We start from the raw sequence: 19,767 nt of genomic DNA on the forward strand, positions 1-19,767 counted from the left end.
ACCCCGTCCTGCCCAGCAATTTATCATAAATAATTTGGCGTAAGTAGAATATAAATTATATGAAAAGACATTTCACGTCCATGTTCCCTCTGCTCTCACAGGCAACACGCCGTTTGGAGCCGGAGTGAGAGCGGAAGCCTGGAGCTGCCACCTGCCCGCCCGGCTGGGGCTCACGGTGCCCCTCCCCAGGGACCGGGTGGCCTTCCTGGTCCTCACAGCCATCACGTCACCCCCTCGCTCGTGCCCCCAGAGTTCCAGGAGGGCCTGACCTGCACGAACCTCCAGCAAACACGCGTCCCCTTCTCGGTGAGCTAGCGTCTCTGTCGTGGAGGAGAGGGGCCTCCTCCCAGGTGCTGGGTGGACGGGGGCCCTCTGCGTGGCTGATGGCGTTGCCGGTCACCCAGGGGCCACCAGTGCAGGGGCCGGGCGCCCTCCTTCCCACAAATGCCGGAGTGCAAGGAACACGGGGGCCTGTGTCCTTGCACAGCCCCTGCCAGCGTGGAGCCCAATTTCCTCCACTCGGGAAGCGCTTGGCTACAAAGACGTGTTGGTGAGCAGTCTTTCAGGAAAGGACAGCAGACTGGGGGGTGCCGTCTGTCCATGAAGCCGGAGAAGGAGCCCCTTGCCCTCCTGGGGCTGGAACGTCAGGCTGGCCAGTTGCTACGCGGGGGACGCCCCAGCCCCGCTCGGGTCTCTGGCTGGGAGGGGCTCAGATCTTCTTAGGGGAGCCGATCATGACCTTTGACACGAAGTTGACGATGGCACTGGCAGGCTGCTCTGGGTCATGCTCCGCGAATAAGTGGCACACGTTGTCCGTGGCGCTGCCCTGTTTCCGGGCCACAAACCCGAAGACTCTGCAACAGGAAAGGGGGTGAGGTCAGAGCGCCAGCATCCCGCAAGGCCCAAGCGTGGGTGCAAACCTCTGTCCACTCCCTCCCTGCACCACCACCACCTCCACCCGCCACTCACCACCACCCAGCCAGACACCTGCCCACATCTGTCCACCTCCCAAACCTCGCAGGTACAGCAGGTGCACGGCCAGCCACCGCCCCGGGCCACTCCTAGCCGGAACCCTGCAGACGCGGGTCAGGGCAGGTCCCTGAGCCCCCACCCGGCCGGTGGCCTGACTCTCCCAGGGGAGGCCGGGCTCCCCAGGTACCGGGGTGGGGCAATCAGAGCATGTGGGGGCACAGGTGAGGGCCGCACGCGGCCACCCTCCCACCCTTGGGGGCCAGAAGCTCTCCTCTCGGGCCTCCCGCACCCCAGTTACCAACTATGGGCAAGTAAGGAACCATTAGAAGAATCGGAGCTGTTCTCCGAATGGGCTTTCGTGAGCCCTGAGCCTCACGCGGGAACTTCCGTTGTCTCCGGGAAACTCTTTCTGCTCCTTCTTAAAAAAAAAAAAAGGATTCTTTTGTTCCAGGAGAGTGGTTTCCCAGCCATGAGAGGGACTGGCTCAAGGAACCCCGGTGGGGTGGCACATTCCACGCGGCCGGGAGCGCCGTCAGCCCCACGTGCCAGAGCATGAGGCCTGTGGGCGCTTTATCAGATCCCGAGACGAACAGGAACGTGAACCAGGGACGCTACAAGCGGATTCTTGTGGTCTGACCTGTTCCTGGCAATCAGATTTAGGGTACATGGAGGAAACTGGGCTGGGCAGCGCCGACAGCTCCGGAAGGTTCTGGGAGCGCCCCTGCCTGGCGGGACTGGCCTGCCGTGGAGCCAGGGCAGGCGGAAACCGTGCTCCCCCTGCATCTGGGAAACGCTGAACACTGTGTCATTCACAGTCACCCAGGGGAAGTCCTTCCTCCACCCTGACCTCGATGCACCTGCAGTCCACGCCCGCCCTGAACAGCCCGAAAAGCCGTGCATTCGCCTCCACACTATTTGCGCCACATACGGGTCTGGGGTAAGTACTGTGCCTCCAGGAAAGAGCAAGCAGCAAAGTGAACCCCGGGAGGCCCTTCCTGCAGAAGGACACACTTTTGTTTGTGTTTATGGCACGAACCCATTGGCACGGTTCCCTCATTTCCCCTACGGGATACCCTCTTTGGAAATCTGTACAGAGATGCACTTTGGACGGTGACAGGAAGGGCACTGGCGTCCTGGGAACCTACCTCGAGCAGGGGCCATCCGTGATCCACCTTACAGATTAAAAAGAAAAGAAGAGTTATGGTCACTTCTTTATCAATTTAACAGGCAAAGGATGCACACGCATCGCTTGATACAAAGAGAGATGTCTTACTTTCTGTCCTGTGGATCCAACGCGCAGAAAATCACGCTGCTCACGGGGTAGTGCTTCCGGAAGAAGAGCCTGTCGGGACACGGGGTGGAGGGGACACGGCTCTGTTAGTGGGCGTGAGGGTGACAGGGACGCACAGCACGGGCTCCCCCAGAAGGAGAGTCGGGCGGAAGCCGACTGGATTACTAGTCACTTGGAGAGAAGAACCACGCGTACGCCCGCCAGAAACAGGCAGATGGACGCGGGGCTGAGCAGTGTTGGAAATGCTGGCTCTTGGCAAGAGGGAAGCATGCAGCAGAGTAACATCGTGCACCTGCCAGGCACGCGGAGGTCGGGACCGAACCCCGGAGCCCTGGCACGGCCCCGGAGGTGAGCCAGTGAGCCCGGCCTTCCTGTGCTTGGCCCGAGAACCGCCGACCATGTCCAGCCACCGACCGTCTCCAGCCGAACTCTCCTCACTGGGGACATGGTGTCCAGTAAGGCCGGCCACTCTCGGGGACCGGAGCCCACATCAGACATGAGGAAGGAGCGGACGGCACACTGCGAACGTACAGACTGGCTGTGGGGTGGGCGCAAAGGGCGGGTCAGGGCTGCCTCACCGGCCGGCGCCACGTGACTGGCCTTGTGCCCTGCGATGCTCCTGCCATTCCCCCTGCCCTTATGGCTGATGGCCCGGCTCTCTTATTAACCACACCGGGCTGTTTCCAAAACAAATGAACAACAAGTGCATCAGAAATGTCTTTGACTCTGAGGTCAGGGGCTCCGCGGGGGGGATGGGGGGCAGGGGGGGCAGCACGCCGCTATCTGTGCATCTGACTCTGTTCCCCGTTCGGGCTGGGGCCCTACTATGTTCCCGGGACACCCGCTAGGTAGAACCCACTCAGGGACAGCTCTGCTGAAAGCTACCGAAATATCATCTAGCATCTACACATTCAAACACCATCTAGATAACATTTAGTATTGTAACGTACTATACAATAGATGGTCATGAATAACTAATATTAGTTGTTCTTAATATATAACTAATGGCTGCATTACAATTAATTATCTAGATACTGAACTAACATCTAGCAAGCTCACAGTGTCACCTGAAATGGGACGACTACCAGTCAGATGTAATGACCTCGAACCAAAGATGGGTGAGTTCCATCACAGTCTCCCAGTGTTTTGACAGAGTCGAGTTAAAAGATTTTTGTGTTTAAAAATTAAACTCGTGTGTGCGTGTGACACTCAAAGGTCCAAAACTCTCTCTCTCTCTCTCCTTTTTTCTTTACAAGTTTCCTGACTCCTACGAAGAAAACGTCTGTGCCGAATGTCCACGGTTTACACGCAGCTCCTGGGAGGTCCTGAAGGACAGGGACGCGTCCAGAGCCACGTCCCAGGGACACGCAGGCTGGCAGGAGGTCTGACCCCGAGTGCGCCCAGAAGGCCCGCCCACAGCCCGGCGCCCAGGCACACTCACTTCCTCTGGTTGTCCGTCAGGGTGATGCCCTGGGCTGACACCTTGAAGTGCACGACCGTGCACAGGGGAGGCGGCTCCTGCACGAGGGTGAGGCTCAGGGCCTTCTGGACGGCCTGGTGGCCCGTGAGTGACTCCATCTCCACAGAGTTCAGGTACCACACGTTGCAGGCTGCAAGACACCCAGGGAAGCAGGGTGTTCACTGGAGGCAGAGCCCTCAGCCCCCCATTCCACAGGCGCGGATGGGGAGGAACCAGGGACACACGTGCCCCGAGGCCCCGTCCCGGAAGCCTCCCACCGCCCCTGCCGCCGTGTCCCCAGTGGGGCCAAAGACCCTTCCCCCGCCTCGGTGCGGGTGTGGGTCCGCGGCACCACCGCAGGTCAGTAAACGTGTGAGAGGGAAGCCAAAACCCCAAAGGCGCTGGAAGCGACGGCGCCCAGAGCAGCGGGGACGATGCATGAGGCATGTGACTCGAGGCAGAGGCTGCGTGACGAAGGCACGGATCGGCCCATCCCGTCTGGGTCACATCCCCGCCCTGCCACGGGGCTGGGCGCTTCTCGGGGCAGGGAGCAAACTGTTGCGTGTGACCAGGGCTTGGTAAACAGCCCGATGGCCCTCTGAGGCTGGATCCCTGCAGCTCACGCAGAAGCTGACGTGGGACTTTGGGGCGCGTGTGAGGTTGGTGTGCCCCAAGACACTCAGACTCTGCCTACCGCTCGCTCCTGGCAGGAGCCACGGCCCCGCCTGGCCAGCTACCAAGAACGTGTCCCTCCCAGCCCTCACCACCCCCAAGAACAGAGCCGCCCGTGCCCCTGCCCTGCCGGATGTCAGGCTCCATGTGAGTGTTGCGGTCCGCGAGCGACGAGCCATCCACGGCCTCCAGGCAAATGCTGCGATTCACAGCTCATCTTCAAAGCCTGGGAAGCTCTGGGGTCTCAGAAGCCCCTGCTTCCGTGAGTAAGCCCCAGGTCTGCACCAAGTTCACCGGAAAACAAAGCTTCGCCCTTGATCCTAGGTTGCTGAGCATGACAAGCATGTTGGCTGGGGTCTCACCGACGTTGCGGGGAAAAGCCACTGGAATCGAATCATTATTGGGGCCACTGAAGAGACCCAACAGGAAAGGCCCAGAATAAAGGGAAGGAGCAGATTCCGGAAAGCCTCCCTGGAACGACGCAGCCTGAGGCCGGTGGATGGGGTCTTTGGTGAGAGCGTGCACTGCACGGAGCCTGCCACGCTCACTGCAGGGAGCTACCCCACTTCCTCTAGAGGACACAGCCCCCGAACTCGCGAGCAGCAGGGAGTTTCCTCCGAGACCCCAGCTTCCCCTACGAAGTTCCCTGAACCACTCCCTTGCTCTCACCAGAAGCAGCTGGAGAACTCACCCCTGTACGGGCTGGAAATGCACTGTGCTGCCAGGCAGCATCTAAAGAGAACTCTCCACCCTGAACACAACCGTTTCCGTGTCTCCGAGCTCTGCCAAGGCTGCTCACTCTGAGGACAATCCCTGTGTGTCAGGCCGTGGCAGACACCTTCCAGAGACTGTTTCAGCCCATCTGCACCCGCCCCGTGGTGGAGGAGGACACAGTGGCCTGGAGACCCAAGAAGTGGTCCAGGAGCCTCGCAGCCAGCCCCTGGGTGTCCACGCCACCATGCCGTGACACCCCATCTCCATACTGCTGCTGCAATGTCCACGGAGAAACTACCGGGTACCGGGCACGCTCGGTGAGAAGCGTCTAATGTTCCCAAGGGTGCGCTGTGGATTTTACAGTGAAGCACGGAGGCTGTGTGCGAGCGTCCCCGGCCACAGATAATGCCCCCTCACAACACCACGTGCCTGTCCTGAGAGCAGATGCACCTTCAGAAGGTCGCACCTGCACGTTCTCACCCAGAGGGGTGCTCAGGGGTGGGTCGGAGTCAGAGATGCACCCGCTCCCTGAGGCTGGCTGGCACAGACCCGAGGGGAGCGGCAGGGCTGGTGGTGACCGGCACTCCCGCTGCCACCTGGATTTGAGGGGTTTACATGTGTCCCTTGGGACAGAACGCATGTCGGCACATTACAATGTAGCTGCCGAGCACCCCACGCCTGCCACGCTCTGATGAAACGCTGGGTCAACCCGGACGGCCCTTCTGGACAACATGGTCATCTTTATCAGGAGGCTCAGAAGGGAAATCTTCCATAACCATGGCGGACGACCAGCCCAGAGGTGGGGCTATGGGAGCCACGTGCTGACTTAGCAGGGAAACGGGGAATGGCTCAATGAACCCCACACGGAAAACCAAGCAACCATCAAGTGGCAGCCACGCCACGTGTACAGCAACAAGAAGACAGGTGGCCACGGCCGACGCTCCCGGGTAGTTCACGGGAAAGTCATGAAGAGAGTGGGTCCTAGGATTTCTCAGCACAAGGAGAACCTTCCTCTCTTTTCCTCTTCATACTGTATCTACACAAGAAGACGGACGTGAGCTGAGCCTCCGGGGGTGACCACCTCACAACTTAGATAATCAAACCCTCTCATCATGCGCCGCAGGCCCGCACAGGGCTGGTACGTCAACTATTTCTTAAACCCACAAAAACATTAGAGGTTGATGGGAAAGCAGAATAAAAACCATATTTGTGCTACGATCACAAGTATAAAAGAAAAAGTGCGTGTGTACGAGCAGGAGATGGATGGGTGCCTGGAAACTTTAAGACCGCGTGATTTTCGGAGGGTGGATATTCTGCCTTTGATTTCATTAGCGTTACTGTGATGCATTTCCCAAAACAAGAAGAGAAGGAATTCTGATCTAACGACAGTGAAATCCCACAAAACGGGCACAGCCTGGGTCTGCGCCAGGACAGGCGGCCACCAACCCGGACCCCATCTCCCTTGTGGCACCACAAATGGCCTTTTGATAAGGAGTCGGGGTTTGGGGAATCTCGCCCCCGGGGTCATTCCTCAAAGCAGAAGAGGGAAGCTGTCACTTGATAAAGCACATCTGGGGGCAGGTCTGCTGAGCACACAGGTCCATCCCGGAGCCCTGCTCTCCAGCAGAGGGAAGATCCGCAGGGTAACTGGTATTTGTCCACCCAGTCTGGCCCCCGTCATCCAATTCTACCTGACACGTGGTCCCGGTGCAGGTGGGGAGGAGCCGCCTTGTGGAACAGGGCTGCCTCCTGTGAATGGGGCCGTGCCCATCAAACGCACGGGGTACAAAGCCTCAGGAACACACGGCCTCACCCAGCCCTACTGTGTCCAGGAACTTGGGTCCTAAGAGAGCAATGCAAGATTCCGAAAAAAGACATAAAGCAGAAGGGTAGCCTCCCAAGGGTTGTCTGTATTATTGAGAAGCCAGAAACAAGCCAAACGAGCAGAGCAACCATAAGGAGCTGAATCACAAGACGGACCATTTCACAGCCACTGAAAACGAGACCTATGTGATGTGCAACAAAAATGGGTGAACTTCTTACTCGAAGCAAGAAAAGGAAAAACATCCAGGGCGGTCTGGGAAACAGGCCTCTGAGCAGTTCACCTTCCCTCTCTCTTCCATGTCTCTTCCCTTTTTTAATAAAGATTTTATTTATTTATTTATTTATTTATTTATTTATTTATTTATTTATTTATTTATTTGTCAGAGAGGGCGAGCACGAGCAGGGGGAAGGTTCAGAGGGGAAGGGAGAGGGAGAAGCAGACTCCTTGCTGAACAGGGAGCCTGACGCGGGGCTCGATCCCAGGACCCTGAGATCATGAACTGAGCCGAAGGCAGGCGCTTAACCCACTGAGCCACCCAGGCGCCCCTATCTTTTTTTTTTTTTTAACTTAAAAAGCTCCTACTACTCTTATAAAGAAAATACATTTCACAATATGGTAAGTTAAGGACTCAGCCCAACACTGCTGGAAAATGTACCAGAGCTCTGGTCCTTCCTCTCAGGATGGACTGCATCCCACAGCTTCAACACCACCAAGGAAGAAACCAAAAATGCCAACAGTCAGAGACTGGAACGAACCAGAAGGGCCTCAGTCACACGAGAGAAGGGGAAGCAGACGACGGACCGTGCACCCTCACTGGGGACGCCCGCCTCTGCTAACGCTCCCGGGTGCTGCTTCCTCAACTTTATGGGGAGGGGACTCCACACGGGACAATTCAAGTCCCGGGGTGAATGAGAACACTCACAAAATTTAGTTTTGGGGAAAAAAATCAGTTTCCTTGAGGTGATCACCAATGGGACAGTCTGACCACCTTCCTGTACTTTTTCCAAAAACCATGGGGCCTCTGCAAGCTCACTGCTACTTTGTTCTCACTCCAGCCACGGATCCGTGTCCCGATTCCACGCCTTGCCTTGTCACCCATGAAGTGAGCTACACGGACATTTAACCCCCTCGATGTGTCTTAGAAACATGAGGCTCCACCCTGTCGTGTGTAAATGCTCAGCTCAGATGCTCACATGAGATCCCCAGGGCCCGTCTCAAGTCCTGGGAACTGCCACCCTTCAAAACATCAAGTCCTCCAGCATTACTGATACCTGCCATATGTTCTTCAACAAGATTATCAAGTGTATCTAATAATGATAAGCCAGAATAGGAGGAAAGACCGTAATATCTAAAAATAAGGGACATTATGGCTCCTAATTAAGATTAGTGAATTCATTGATCTATTTATTAATTGGACATTTATTGGGGGAAATGATAATCATGAAGCTTAAGGAGAAACAACAGACAGCTTGTCATAAGATGATATTAAGCTAAGTACAGAGCCTAGAGGCATGTGGGCTGCAGTGTAACCCCAGGCTGAGCACAGGGCTGCACCCTGGAGATACTAGGGAGGTGCCCAGCTAAGGCCCGTGCAGGGAAAGGGTGAGGCCCCCGCCACAGGAAAGGCCATTTTTCCTGGGCCAGGAAGAGCATTTTCCCGTGCAAACACAGCAGGACTAATATCACCACAACCTACGTGAGTGACCACGTTATGGTTCCCAAGGCGGTTTTCAACATCTGATTCACCTGGTCTTTGCAGCCACGCTGTGGGGAGAGATCATTATCATCGATACGCCGAGATCCACGTGGCTGAGTGTGCTGCCAGAGGTCAAAACCCTGAGTGGCAGAGCCTGGACTTAAACCCAGGACTGACACAGCCACGCTCCTCATTTTGGAGCTTCACGTTCTAACACGTTGCTGTTTGGGGCAAACCACATCAGCTTCATTTTGGACACACAGAATGTATCCCTCAAGGAGGTCTGAACTGAAAGTTCAACACTCATCGCTGTGAAACCAGAGAGATGAACTTTAGCTGGGCAACAGGCATAGTGACGGGGAGTTCCACAGAGAAAAGCTGCACAGAAGAACGATGCACAATGTACAGAGGAAGTAACAAGAAAAGAGCTGTAGATTGCACTGACCTCCAACACGGAGCCACAGCTGTGAAGTACGCTACCAATATGAGGTGCAGAAAGGAGGTATTTCTTGTCCAGGCCCCCAACCAGTCTCTGAAATTCCCTTCCCCAACCTTTCCAAGAGCAAACGTCCACCATGGGGAACTCGGTTCCCTCACGGCTGCAGACCCACAGGAGCCCCGTGGCCTCGGTCTTGTCCACAGCCCTCTTATTCTGGGACCACAGGGGCTGCATCGCATGCTGCAACAGCAAGTAGTGGGGCTGTATTTACAGCACGATGCAGAAAACAAGAGTAATATACAAGTCAATCCCTTTCCTGTCCATCAGCACAGGACAATCACAGTTTGGGATTAAAAGCACAATACAATGTACATTAGCAGCCCCCAAAGTGAAATACCTAGGAATCAATCTAATACAATTATGTACAAGAAACACTTATAAGGAAAACTATAAAACTTTGACAAAAAATATAAGATAGACGAATAAATGGAGAGAGATACCATGTTCATGGATAGGAAGACTCAATTTTGTCAAGATGTCGGTTCTTCCCAACCTGATCTATAGACACTATATGATTCCAATAAAAATCCCAGCAAGTTATTTTGTGGATATTGACCAACTGATTCTAGAATTTATATGGGAGCAAAAGACCGAGAATAGCACAGACTGAACAAGAAATGAGGGAGACTGAGGGAGAAGCACAGAGTTGGAGGACTGACACTACCTGACTTCAAGATTTACTGGAAAGCTAGTAGTCGAGACTGCATTATTGGTAAAAGAACAGACGAACAGATCAACAGAAAACAACTGGGAGCCCAGAAATAGACCCACATCAATAAAGTCAGCTGGTCTTTGATAGAGGAGTGAAGACAACACAATGGAGAGGAGATCCCGTCTTCCACAGAGGGGCTGGGACAGCTGGACGCCCACGTGCGAAACAGAGACCGTAACACAGACCTCACACCCCTCCCAAACCCTGACACAGTGGGCCGCAGACCTGAATGTAAAATGTAAAAGTATGAAACTTCCAGATCACATAGGAGAAAACCCAGATCATCTTGGGTCTGGTGACAAACTTTTCAAAGACAACACAACAGGCGACCCCATGAAAGAAAGAAATGATAAACGAGGGCGCCTGGGTGGCTCAGTTGGTTAAGCGACTGCCTTCGGCTCGGGTCATGATCCTGGAGTCCCGGGATCGAGTCCCACATCGGGCTCCCTGCTCAGCGGGGAGTCTGCTTCTCCCTCTGACCCTCTTCCCTCTCGTGCTCTCTATCTCTCATTCTCTCTCTCTCAAATAAATAAATAAAATCTTTAAAAAAAAAAGATGATAAACGGGATGTCATTAAAATTAAAAATTTCCTCTCTGTGAGAAACAACGTCAAAAAAATGAGAAGACGAGCCACAGATTGGGAGAAAATATTTGCAAAAGACACGTCTGATAAAGGACTGGTCTCCGAAATACACAAAGAACTCTTAAAGTTCAACAATAGGAAAACCACCCAACTAAAAAACGGACCAAATACCTTAACAGACATCTCACCACAGAAGGCGTACAGGCAGCAATGATGGAGAGGTGACCCATGTCACGTGTCATCAGGGAAATGCAGATTAAAACATTGACGGGATACCAATGCACACCTATTAGAATGGCCAAAATCCAGAACCCTGATGACACCAAATGCTGGTAAAGATGTGGAGCAAAAGGAGCTCCCATCCACAGCTGGTGGGAATGCAAAATGGTGTAGCTCTCTTGCAAGACAATGCTGGTTTCTTGCAAAACTAAACATACCAGGGGCACCTGGGTGGCTCAGTCGGTTAAGCATCTGTCTTCAGCTCAGGTCATGATCTCAGCGTCCTGGGATCGAGCCCTGTGTCAGGCTCCATGCTCAGCAGAGTCTGCTTCTCCCTCTGCCCCTCCCCACACTCATGCGCATGCATGCTCCCTCTCTCTCAAATAAAATCTAAAAAACCCACAGAACCAAACATCCTCTTAATATACGATCCAGCAATCATGCTGCTTTTTATTTACACTAAGGAGCTGAAAACTCACGTCCACACAGAAACCCGCACACGGATGTTACAGCAGCTTTATTCATAACTGCCAAAAGTTGGAAGCCAGCAGGATGCCCTTCAGTGGGGGAATGGACGAGTACACTGTGGTCCGTCCAGACAATGTAAGATCATTCGGCACCAAGCCATGAAAGGACATGAAGGAAACTTCTATCACTAGGGGACAAAGTCCGTCTGAAAAGGCTACCAACTGTAATGATTCCAACTCTAAGACATTCTAGAAAGGGCAGAACCATGGAGACAAGGAAGGGGTCAATGTTGCCAAGGTCTGGAGGGCGGGGGTGAGCAGGTGGAGCACAGAGGATTTTTAGGATGATGACAGCACTCTGAGTGATACTCTGGTGGTGGATACACAGCATTATGGATTTGTCCAAAACCACAGAACGAACACCACCGAGCGTGAGCCCCGGTGGAGACTCTGGGCTCTGGGTGATAATGACGTAGGTTCACAGATGGGAACAAATGTACCTTCTGGTGGGGGAACGCTGTAATGGAGAACGTCGCACATGCACGGGGCAGGGGTGTGGGGGAGACCTCTGTACCTTCCTCTTAATGTTCCTGTGAACCTACAACTGCTCTAAAAAATGTATAAAGTCTATTAATTTAAAAAACAGGTGCCCTGGCAAGAGCACTGTCTGGGGGTCTGCGTCACCCTGGGTTGCGGGCAGCGAGGGCGAAACCATTGGCTTGCTGAGTCAGGCCCGTGAGCGCTTTTACATTCATGGCTGGGGGGAGGCCGGCCCCCCACAGCCCAGCTCCCTGCCTTCTCCCCAGATGAAACCCAGGATTTGGCTTTCTCCCGCGGTCTCTGGTCTTGTTTGCAGTGGGGACATTTCCGGCCCGGGGAGTCCTGGTTCTGTCCGCTCACACTCGCTGCCCAACCAGGCCTGGGGGTGCTCCCAGAGAGGGAGCTCCTTCACACACACACAGCAGGAGGAAACCCGCAGACCCAAGGTGACCCCCTTCCCCCCAGGAACTAGGACGGGGCACGTGAAGCCAGAGACTGACCTGCCCCTTGCTTCAGCAGCTCTGCGGCCGAGTTGGCCGCCGTCTGGGGAGAGCTGTCGGCTATCTCCTCCAACGGATCTGCGGGACGGAGCAAGAAAACGCAGAAATGAGTCCGGCTCACCAGAGAAGAGTCCTCACGACACGGTCAGACTCGGGCCTGGATTCCCAGGGGGTGACCTGTGTTGTCTCCTGGTGACAACCCCCGGCCCGCGGACCCCAGCACTGCGTTCTGAGCAGGCGGGGGTGCGACACGGTCCGGCAACATGTCTTTCTCAGCTCTCATGAACAATGAATTGCAAAAGGTAAATCACACTTACCTATATTATAAATTAATCACTATGGAATCTAATAAAATTATGTGAAATTAATACTGCCTAGGAAGCTGAGAAATACGGCCAAATCACGCTGTTATGCAATGGGTGCCTAATTAGATATTTTTTCAAACAGCCATAAAGGCAAAGCAAACAGTTTGTCACCTAAGCTCAAAAATATCAGTATCTTGCTGATTTTGTAGAATTGTACAAATTAATGCAAGTGTGGCCTTGAAGTTCTCTTGATGCAGATGCTTTCTATCCAGGGAAGCCATTCACAAAGCCCATAAGGTGACGGCATCGCTGGGGGCTGCCTCTTGTCGGCCCACTTGGGTGGGCTACACGACACTCTTTGGGGTTTACCCACAGGGCACGGGACAGAGGAAGGTTCCAGTCTGACTTCCGTTGGTGGATCCTCACGGACCCGACATGCACACGGCCAGAAGGAACAGCACGGAACACCCGACCGCGTACCTCTGTCTGGAATGAGCAGCTTGCAGGGCAAAGCCAAGGGCGTGATGGAATGCTGACACACCAAAGCCGTCAGGCTCCCTGCAAACGGATGAACAGCAGAGGGGCGTTAATGCCGCCCTAAACACAGCACTGCGGGAAGGAAGCTGCTGTGGAGGGCGAGCACTTATATTTGTAGCAACTAATACGCTCCGTTATTGCGGGACTTGGCGCAAAACTTCAGTGAAGTGACCAGTCCAGCAAGACAGCTAAGAGCTAGGGAGAGGAACTGCAGGTGATTCTGGCCCAAGACACACAGGCACCAATTTGTAAAGAGGAAGTCAGCTGTCGGCTGAGTCTGAGCCAGCCCAGGTGCCTCCGTGGTCCTTGCAAGGTGCTCCTGGAGGCTAGGACCATGTGTCTGGGTGTTGTCCCAACAAGCCTGCGAGGTTGGGAAGGAAGGGCCCGGGTTCCAGCTCTAACCCGGTCCATGCTCACGGGCCTGCCTGCCAGGGTGCTACCTGCTTGCCATCTGTTTGGTTTTGAGAAAGCCTTCAGAACAATTCCTTATCCAGTTTATCTTGGAGACGATAATCGGGTGAGGGAGCTGGGGAGCCCGGCGGCGGGGGCGGGGGAAGGGCTTGGGGATCCCGGGGGGGTGGGGAGGCCCTGTCACTCGGGGCAGCAGGGTGCTGCACACTGCGTGGGCCAGGACGTCGACTGTGACCTCGCAGCCACTTACCGAAATAGGGTTCGTTGGGGCACCCTTTCAACCGCACTCCCTTCGGGGTACACTCGATCAAAAAGTGCCGAACAAGTTCGTTGGCCAGATCTCCCGCTGTGGTGAGAAATTGAAAAGAAAGAAAAGAGAATTTAAGAATGAGAGCACGGGGGGCACCTGGGTGGCTCAGTTGTTGGGCGTCTGCCTTCGGCTCGGGTCATGGTCCCAGGGTCCTGGGATCAAGCCCCGCATCGGGCTCCCTGCTCCGCGGGAAGCCTGCTTCTCCCTCTCCCACTCCCCCTGCTTGTGTTCCCTCTCTCGCTGTGTCTCTCTCTGTCAAATAGATGGATAAAAATCTTAAAAAAAAAAAAAAAAAGAATGAGAGCACGGGAGGATGGGAGAGAGGGACAGAGCACCAGCTAAAGGGAGGGGCCCCGGAGCCAGGCTGCTGGCCTCGCTGGGCTGCCAAACAGTGTCCTGGGAAGGAGAGCAGAGCCCCCATGGTGACATGCCCGGAGGCGCAGGGGTCCCAGAAGAGACCCTCACACATCCTGCAAAGCATCCCCAGTGCAGGGAATGAGTCAGCTGCTGTGAACGGAAACACGCCCTCCAGCTCCTAACCCTCGTAACGGGAGAGGTTAGAAGGATCTGGATGCAAGGTGATGCCCGAGAGCAAGCCACTGACAAGAGGCAGAAGGGACCAGCCTTGAGGGTACGACTGAGCCAGGAGCCACGTGACAGACCCCCGGGGAGGAAGCCCTCTGTCACGGGCACCAGACAGAACATCGCTGCCCCCGCCAGCCTGTGCATCCGAAGACGAGGCATGTCCAGAAAACCTCCAAACCTCCAAACTGAGCTGGAAACCGGCCGACAGCAGCACCCGCCAGGCTGTGGTGAACACAGGTGTGGAAAGGAGCATCGTGCATCCTCAGTTGTGGGAGGAAAAGGATCCGCGTCTTCCGCACTGAAGGGGACACACGCGCCGGGGACAAGTGTCTCACTTGGACGGCCAGCCGCATGGCTGCCCGGAGAACAGATCCGTCCTGGACATCTATCTGTCGCTGCCCGGTCTCCGGGTACCAAGAGGCGAGATGCTGACTCGCTGGGCTCTTTCCTCTCAAACCTCTCCTTGCACCGTGACACCCCACTGCCAAATCCAGGGCTGGACGGCGACAGGCAGACGGCGAAGATTTCAGCCAGAGGACGCCGGGGACGTCTTGTGACCTTCACCTTAGGGTTGAGTCAAGGTCGGCCTGAGAGGTGGATGCATGCCGGGAGACGAGAACACGCACACAGCACCGTCTTCATTTCCAAAGCGACAGTGCATGCAGGAAAGACCGCTGGCTTGCAGTTCCCATGGAGCCAAGAGCCACCCCGCACGCTCCACAGCAATCCTCGTTCAGGATTGCCGGAGCTTCTCACGCCGGGTTCCTAGCCAGGCTCAGCTAGTCTACTCGATCTGCACGAAGCCTCCTTCCGCTTTGCTTCCAGACAACACCATCCGGATTTGGGGTCTGTGCTGAGTCCCCTGCACCCTGCCCCTTCCGCTCACCCCACAGCAGACACCTAGGTTCCCTGACAGCCCCTCGGCTGGATGCTTCAGCCACCCAATCTCACGTCCTTCCAGGCACAGCTCCGAGGTCACTTCCTCCTGGAAGCCGTGAGCAGAGCCTCCACCCAGGGATTCCCGTCAAGCCTCTCCAGTCCTGGGCGTGGCTCGGGAGTGAAGCAGGCCAGTGTCATTTTGCTCTTTAAACATGTGAGCTCTGAATCTGCTTATACGGATTCCCCCGTTCCCAGTGAGCCCGGCGCCCACACGAGGAGCCTGCTTCCTTCTTGCGCTTCCTGTTGTGAAGTGCAAACTGACCCCTGGTGCCTACCCTGCATCAAGTGACGCTCCTGGAGCTATTTTTCCAAAGGTATTTGCTCACTTCGTGTCTCTGTGTCACATTTTGGTATTTCTTGCAGTATTTCCAGCTTTTTCATTATTATTACACTGATTACTGTGATCCGTGATTACGACAGGTGATACGCTCAGATCGCGGTGAGCTTTTCACCAAAAGTATTTTTTCATCAAGGTGTGTGCATTGTTTTTTTAGACATAAGGCTGTTGCACGCTCAGTGGACCACAGTACAGAGTAAACGTAGCTTTTACGCGCACTGAGAAGCCCCAAAGCTTATCTGACACTCATCATAGCAATACGTGTTATTGCGATACGCGTTATTGTGAATCACATTGTTGTGATATGCGTTATTGCGATACGTATTATCGTGATTCACGTTATATCGTGATTCACGTTATTGCGAGGTGGGGCCTGCATTCATTCCCTGGAAAGCTGTCAGAGGGTAACACGCACGAGCGGTGTTACAAGTAGAAACAATGTATCTTATAACAGGAGCAAAAGCAACTCACAAAAGAATACATACTAGTTTTCTGATATAAAGTTGAAAACAGGCAAGACCAGGATGTTCGGGGATTCCTATTTCAGTGGTTAATACAAATAAGCTGTTAACTCTACCTTCTACTTAGGAGGCCTCCTGTCTGCAGCGGCAGGATGGGTGATCTGAAGGGTGTGTGCCCGTCAGGACACGGAGGAAGGGGCAGGTGCAGCTGGGGACGGGCCTTGTCACCAGGGGAGGGTGGGAAAGGCCCCGTGATGGACTCCGTGACCCCGCGCTGGAGCTGCTATCTGAACCAACTCACCAACCTTTTAGAGTGATCCAGTCCCTCGCTCTGGACACCAGAGAGAAGCAGTCACCCTCGGACACTCCAACATACCCAGCACTCACACGTCTAGGTTCCCAGAGACCGCCCCCCAGCACACAGAAGTGGGGATTCTTGGAGAGATGGTGGGCAGGGAAAGGACAGACAGTAGGACATCGGAAGGACACGGGGCCAGCCCCAAGGGCCTCACGGAGCCCAATCTAGGGGTCGCTGGAATACCCGAAAGATTGTGGGATGGCGGAGTGTGACATGCAGGAGGGGCGTGCAGGGGCCTCCTGCCAAGGTTGTCTCCTGGGTTACGGGCACGGACGTGTTTGCTTCATGGGAACATTTACCATGCACGGAGCCATGGAAACCTTCTCTGCACGTGGTTGTGTCCAAGACGGAAAGTTCACAGAAGAGTAAGTAGAAGATCTGAACACAGCTGTGCATGGTTCATCGGGCAGAGGGCACTGGGGACAAGGGCAGCTTGGTCCCCCACCCCCGGGGCTCCTCTTGTGACTCCAGGCTGACCCCAGCGTCACTCTTCATCCAGCAAAGTGCTCTCCGGAGCGCAGGTGCGAGAATGGTGTGCGCAGGGCACGGCCTTTTACGTGAGGAAAAAGGAAAGTGCCTGTGTACTGATGCTGGAGGACAGTCGGTGAGAAATCACAGGAATTGATTACGGTTCCTGGGGCAGAAGGGGGCCCGGGTGCCTCAGCAAGGCCCGTTTCTACCCTCCTGCCTGCCGAACAAGGGAATGCATCACTCATTCAAAGCAATAAAGACATAAACTTCACAAATCATGAACGATATTGCTTGTACAAGGACAGTCCTGAGTGGACCACACTGGAAAAAGACAAGAGACTCCAAAGAAACTCGAAGCCATGTTTGCACAGACACCGTAGCTGGGTGAGTGCTCCCAATCAGCTCCCGGGTCCCTACCTTTCTTGTTGAGCTGCAGGACGGAAGGGGGAGGAGTGGCCACCTTCATGGCCAGGCCGTAGGCCCCTCGGAAGGAGTGACTGTCCCTGACAATGAACGAGCCAGGCTCCTTGTCCTTCAGCATGGCGATGGCTGGGGAGGGAAGCAGAGACACACACGTTTGCCGGGGTCCACACGGCTTGCCTGCGGTGCCTTTGCAAACTGGGTCGGAGGGAGCAGGCCCGGGTCCCTTGGGGGTAGGGTGGGGGGTCTCTGTGATGATGCATCGTTTTCAAGGGGGGCCTGACTGCAAAGGAGCCCCCCCCACCCCATAAGGCACACAGGACTCCTGCTCGCCCCACAGCACCCGTGAGGCACAGGGGAGGACCCTCAGCTGACCGCCCAGGAATCTGGCCCACCCAACAGCCCAAGTGCCGGGACCAGGTCCCAGTACGCACAGCACTGTACTTAGACGTTTTAGAATGTGTGCTTCCAATCGAGCAGAGGGAAAGATCGAAAGGATGGACCCAAAAAGTTACTGAATGTTTAATGCAAATCCCATGGTTCACCCCAGGGGATGGCAAAAATGTGGCCGTACGTGGCCCTCCGTCCCGTGGCTCCGTGGCCGACTGCATCCAGCCTGGATGGGGCTGTGAGTGCCCTACCCAGTCAGGGCTGATGGTTGGGCCTGGCCGACCTGCCCTCCCATCTTCCCTACGTGAGGCTGGGGGAGCATTTAGCTAATAATGGTTTTACAAATAAAATCCCTACCCTCCACTCTCCAAGCGGGGCCTGCCGGATGGGGAAGGCACTGCTCTCTGGAAGCGGGGCGGGTTTGGTGCAGGCCTGCGAGGGCCTGCGCTTAACCCCGAGGGCCATCCACACGGGTGTGGGGGCTGGTGGGGAGGCGGGCACACACGGGCACCAGCAGGCCCCTGTTAGTGGCAGGTGTCTGCATCTGGGGGCTGACAGTGCATTATTCTGTTGCCGTAGGGAAAAGATCTCTGATAGAATTGCGTGTTTTCCGTCATGATATACCTCACCAGAGTTTTTGGTTTCCCCTTTTAATGTCGTGATCTTATTTTGCTGGGGGGGTGGGGGGTGGGAGAGAAGTGCCCCAGCGTCATGGCCGCAGACGGAGCGGAAGCCGGGGCTGCCCCCCGCCCCCGGAGGGGAGATTGGGGTTAATGTCAGACCCTGTTCTGAAATAGAATGAGGGGGACCCATCCCACAGGACGAGGCCCTGCCCTGTGGGGGCCTCATGCTCCCCTGTGAGGCCGGTGAAGTCAGTGGCCACGTCCCCACGGCCTCCCTCAGCTGGTGTTTCCAGAGCCCACCAACCCTCGTGCGCTTATCAGGTGCCTCCCACGGCGAACCCTCCAGAAGCCGGTGAGGTTGGATCTGCTACATCTGTCCTGCAGGGACCGCCTGGCACTTGCCACCTGCCTCGAAAGTGGAGCCCCAGTTGCTCCAGCAGCCCCTGCCCAGATGCTGCACCAGCAGAGTACGTGGTCTGCACAGAATTTTCTAGAACACGTCACAGGCCCTTCTCAGCCCCTCTGGCTGGACGAGGCGCTGGGGTGCTGGGCTCACAGTCTCCATCCCTGCTGGGCTCACAGCCTCCATCCCGTGCCACGGGCAGGGAGGGGACAAGAATGGAGCACTCAGCCACGCACAGCCCGGACCCGAGCTGAGCAGCACGGCCACAAAGGCCAATTCAGGGAATCGGAGGTCTCTCCGGGCCGCGGGCTCCCCCCCCACGAAAAATGACAATAGGTTCCTTGAGCTCAGGGGAAGAAAGGCACATTCTTACCATTTTTATGAGCTACTTAATTGAACAGAAGAATTCCAAAGAGAAAGCTGAACAGTGCTGTTTGCCAGCCACTTAACTCTTTCTTTCCAGGCAAGTTGGGAAGTAAGCCTCAGGATGACCCCGGATGACTTCCTCCCCGAAGCTATAAGCCGTGTGCGGGCTGCACGGGGGAGCCACGTCCTGCAGCCCTCCGCCTGGGTCCAAGGCACGCTATCGCCGGCCCAGCCCCACGCCCGCCAGCAGTCCCCGGGTTTCCCACGGGGAGGACCAGCATGTCGCAGCGACCCCACGAATCCTGCTGCAGGACGATAGCTGCTTGCCCCCGGGGCTGCCTCGCGGGGCCACCTCCCTCCTGGAACCCTCTTCCGTTCGTTCTCCGGGAAGAAGTGGCATTAGCTGCTTAAACAAACTGACAACGTCAGATGTCTGCTGGCCGCCCCGGGCATGCAGATGCTGCGCAGCACATGTGCGTGGCACGCGGTTACTTCCAACACACGCCCCCTCGGTAACCATGTGTCTGTCCGCCGTGGACAGATACCTGGGTGCTGGAGAAACCTCTGTCCTTCCTCCTGACCGTCGGCCCCTGCAGCTCAGGGCCTGGATGGCAACAGGGAGCATCTTCCTGGGACAATCTGCTGCATTTTCCACAGGGGTGTGTAACAAAGTGTGAGCCTTGCCCTAACCCTTCATCCCGA

The 19,767-nt window shown here is 55.5% G+C and overlaps 1 protein-coding gene across 7 annotated transcripts in view; it reads right to left on the reverse strand.

Annotated features, from left to right (window-relative positions):
• Positions 1 to 709: 709 nt before the first annotated feature.
• The window catches only part of TNS3 (tensin 3), a 206,009-nt gene continuing 186,951 nt past the window's right edge, over positions 710 to 19,767 (reverse strand). For all 7 annotated transcript variants that reach the window (XM_027573536.2, XM_027573535.2, XM_027573532.2 and 4 more), the window contains 8 exons: positions 17,281 to 17,412; positions 13,653 to 13,748; positions 12,935 to 13,012; positions 12,150 to 12,227; positions 3,705 to 3,873; positions 2,246 to 2,314; positions 2,118 to 2,144; positions 710 to 854 (listed from right to left, as the gene is read on the reverse strand). In XM_027573536.2, the coding sequence (XP_027429337.2) occupies positions 710 to 854; positions 2,118 to 2,144; positions 2,246 to 2,314; positions 3,705 to 3,873; positions 12,150 to 12,227; positions 12,935 to 13,012; positions 13,653 to 13,748; positions 17,281 to 17,412 (794 nt within the window). The remainder of the gene's footprint in view (positions 855 to 2,117; positions 2,145 to 2,245; positions 2,315 to 3,704; positions 3,874 to 12,149; positions 12,228 to 12,934; positions 13,013 to 13,652; positions 13,749 to 17,280; positions 17,413 to 19,767) is intronic.

The sequence above is a fragment of the Zalophus californianus genome, chromosome 12, assembly GCF_009762305.2.
Source record: "Zalophus californianus isolate mZalCal1 chromosome 12, mZalCal1.pri.v2, whole genome shotgun sequence".
Classification (NCBI taxonomy): Eukaryota; Metazoa; Chordata; class Mammalia; order Carnivora; family Otariidae; genus Zalophus; species Zalophus californianus.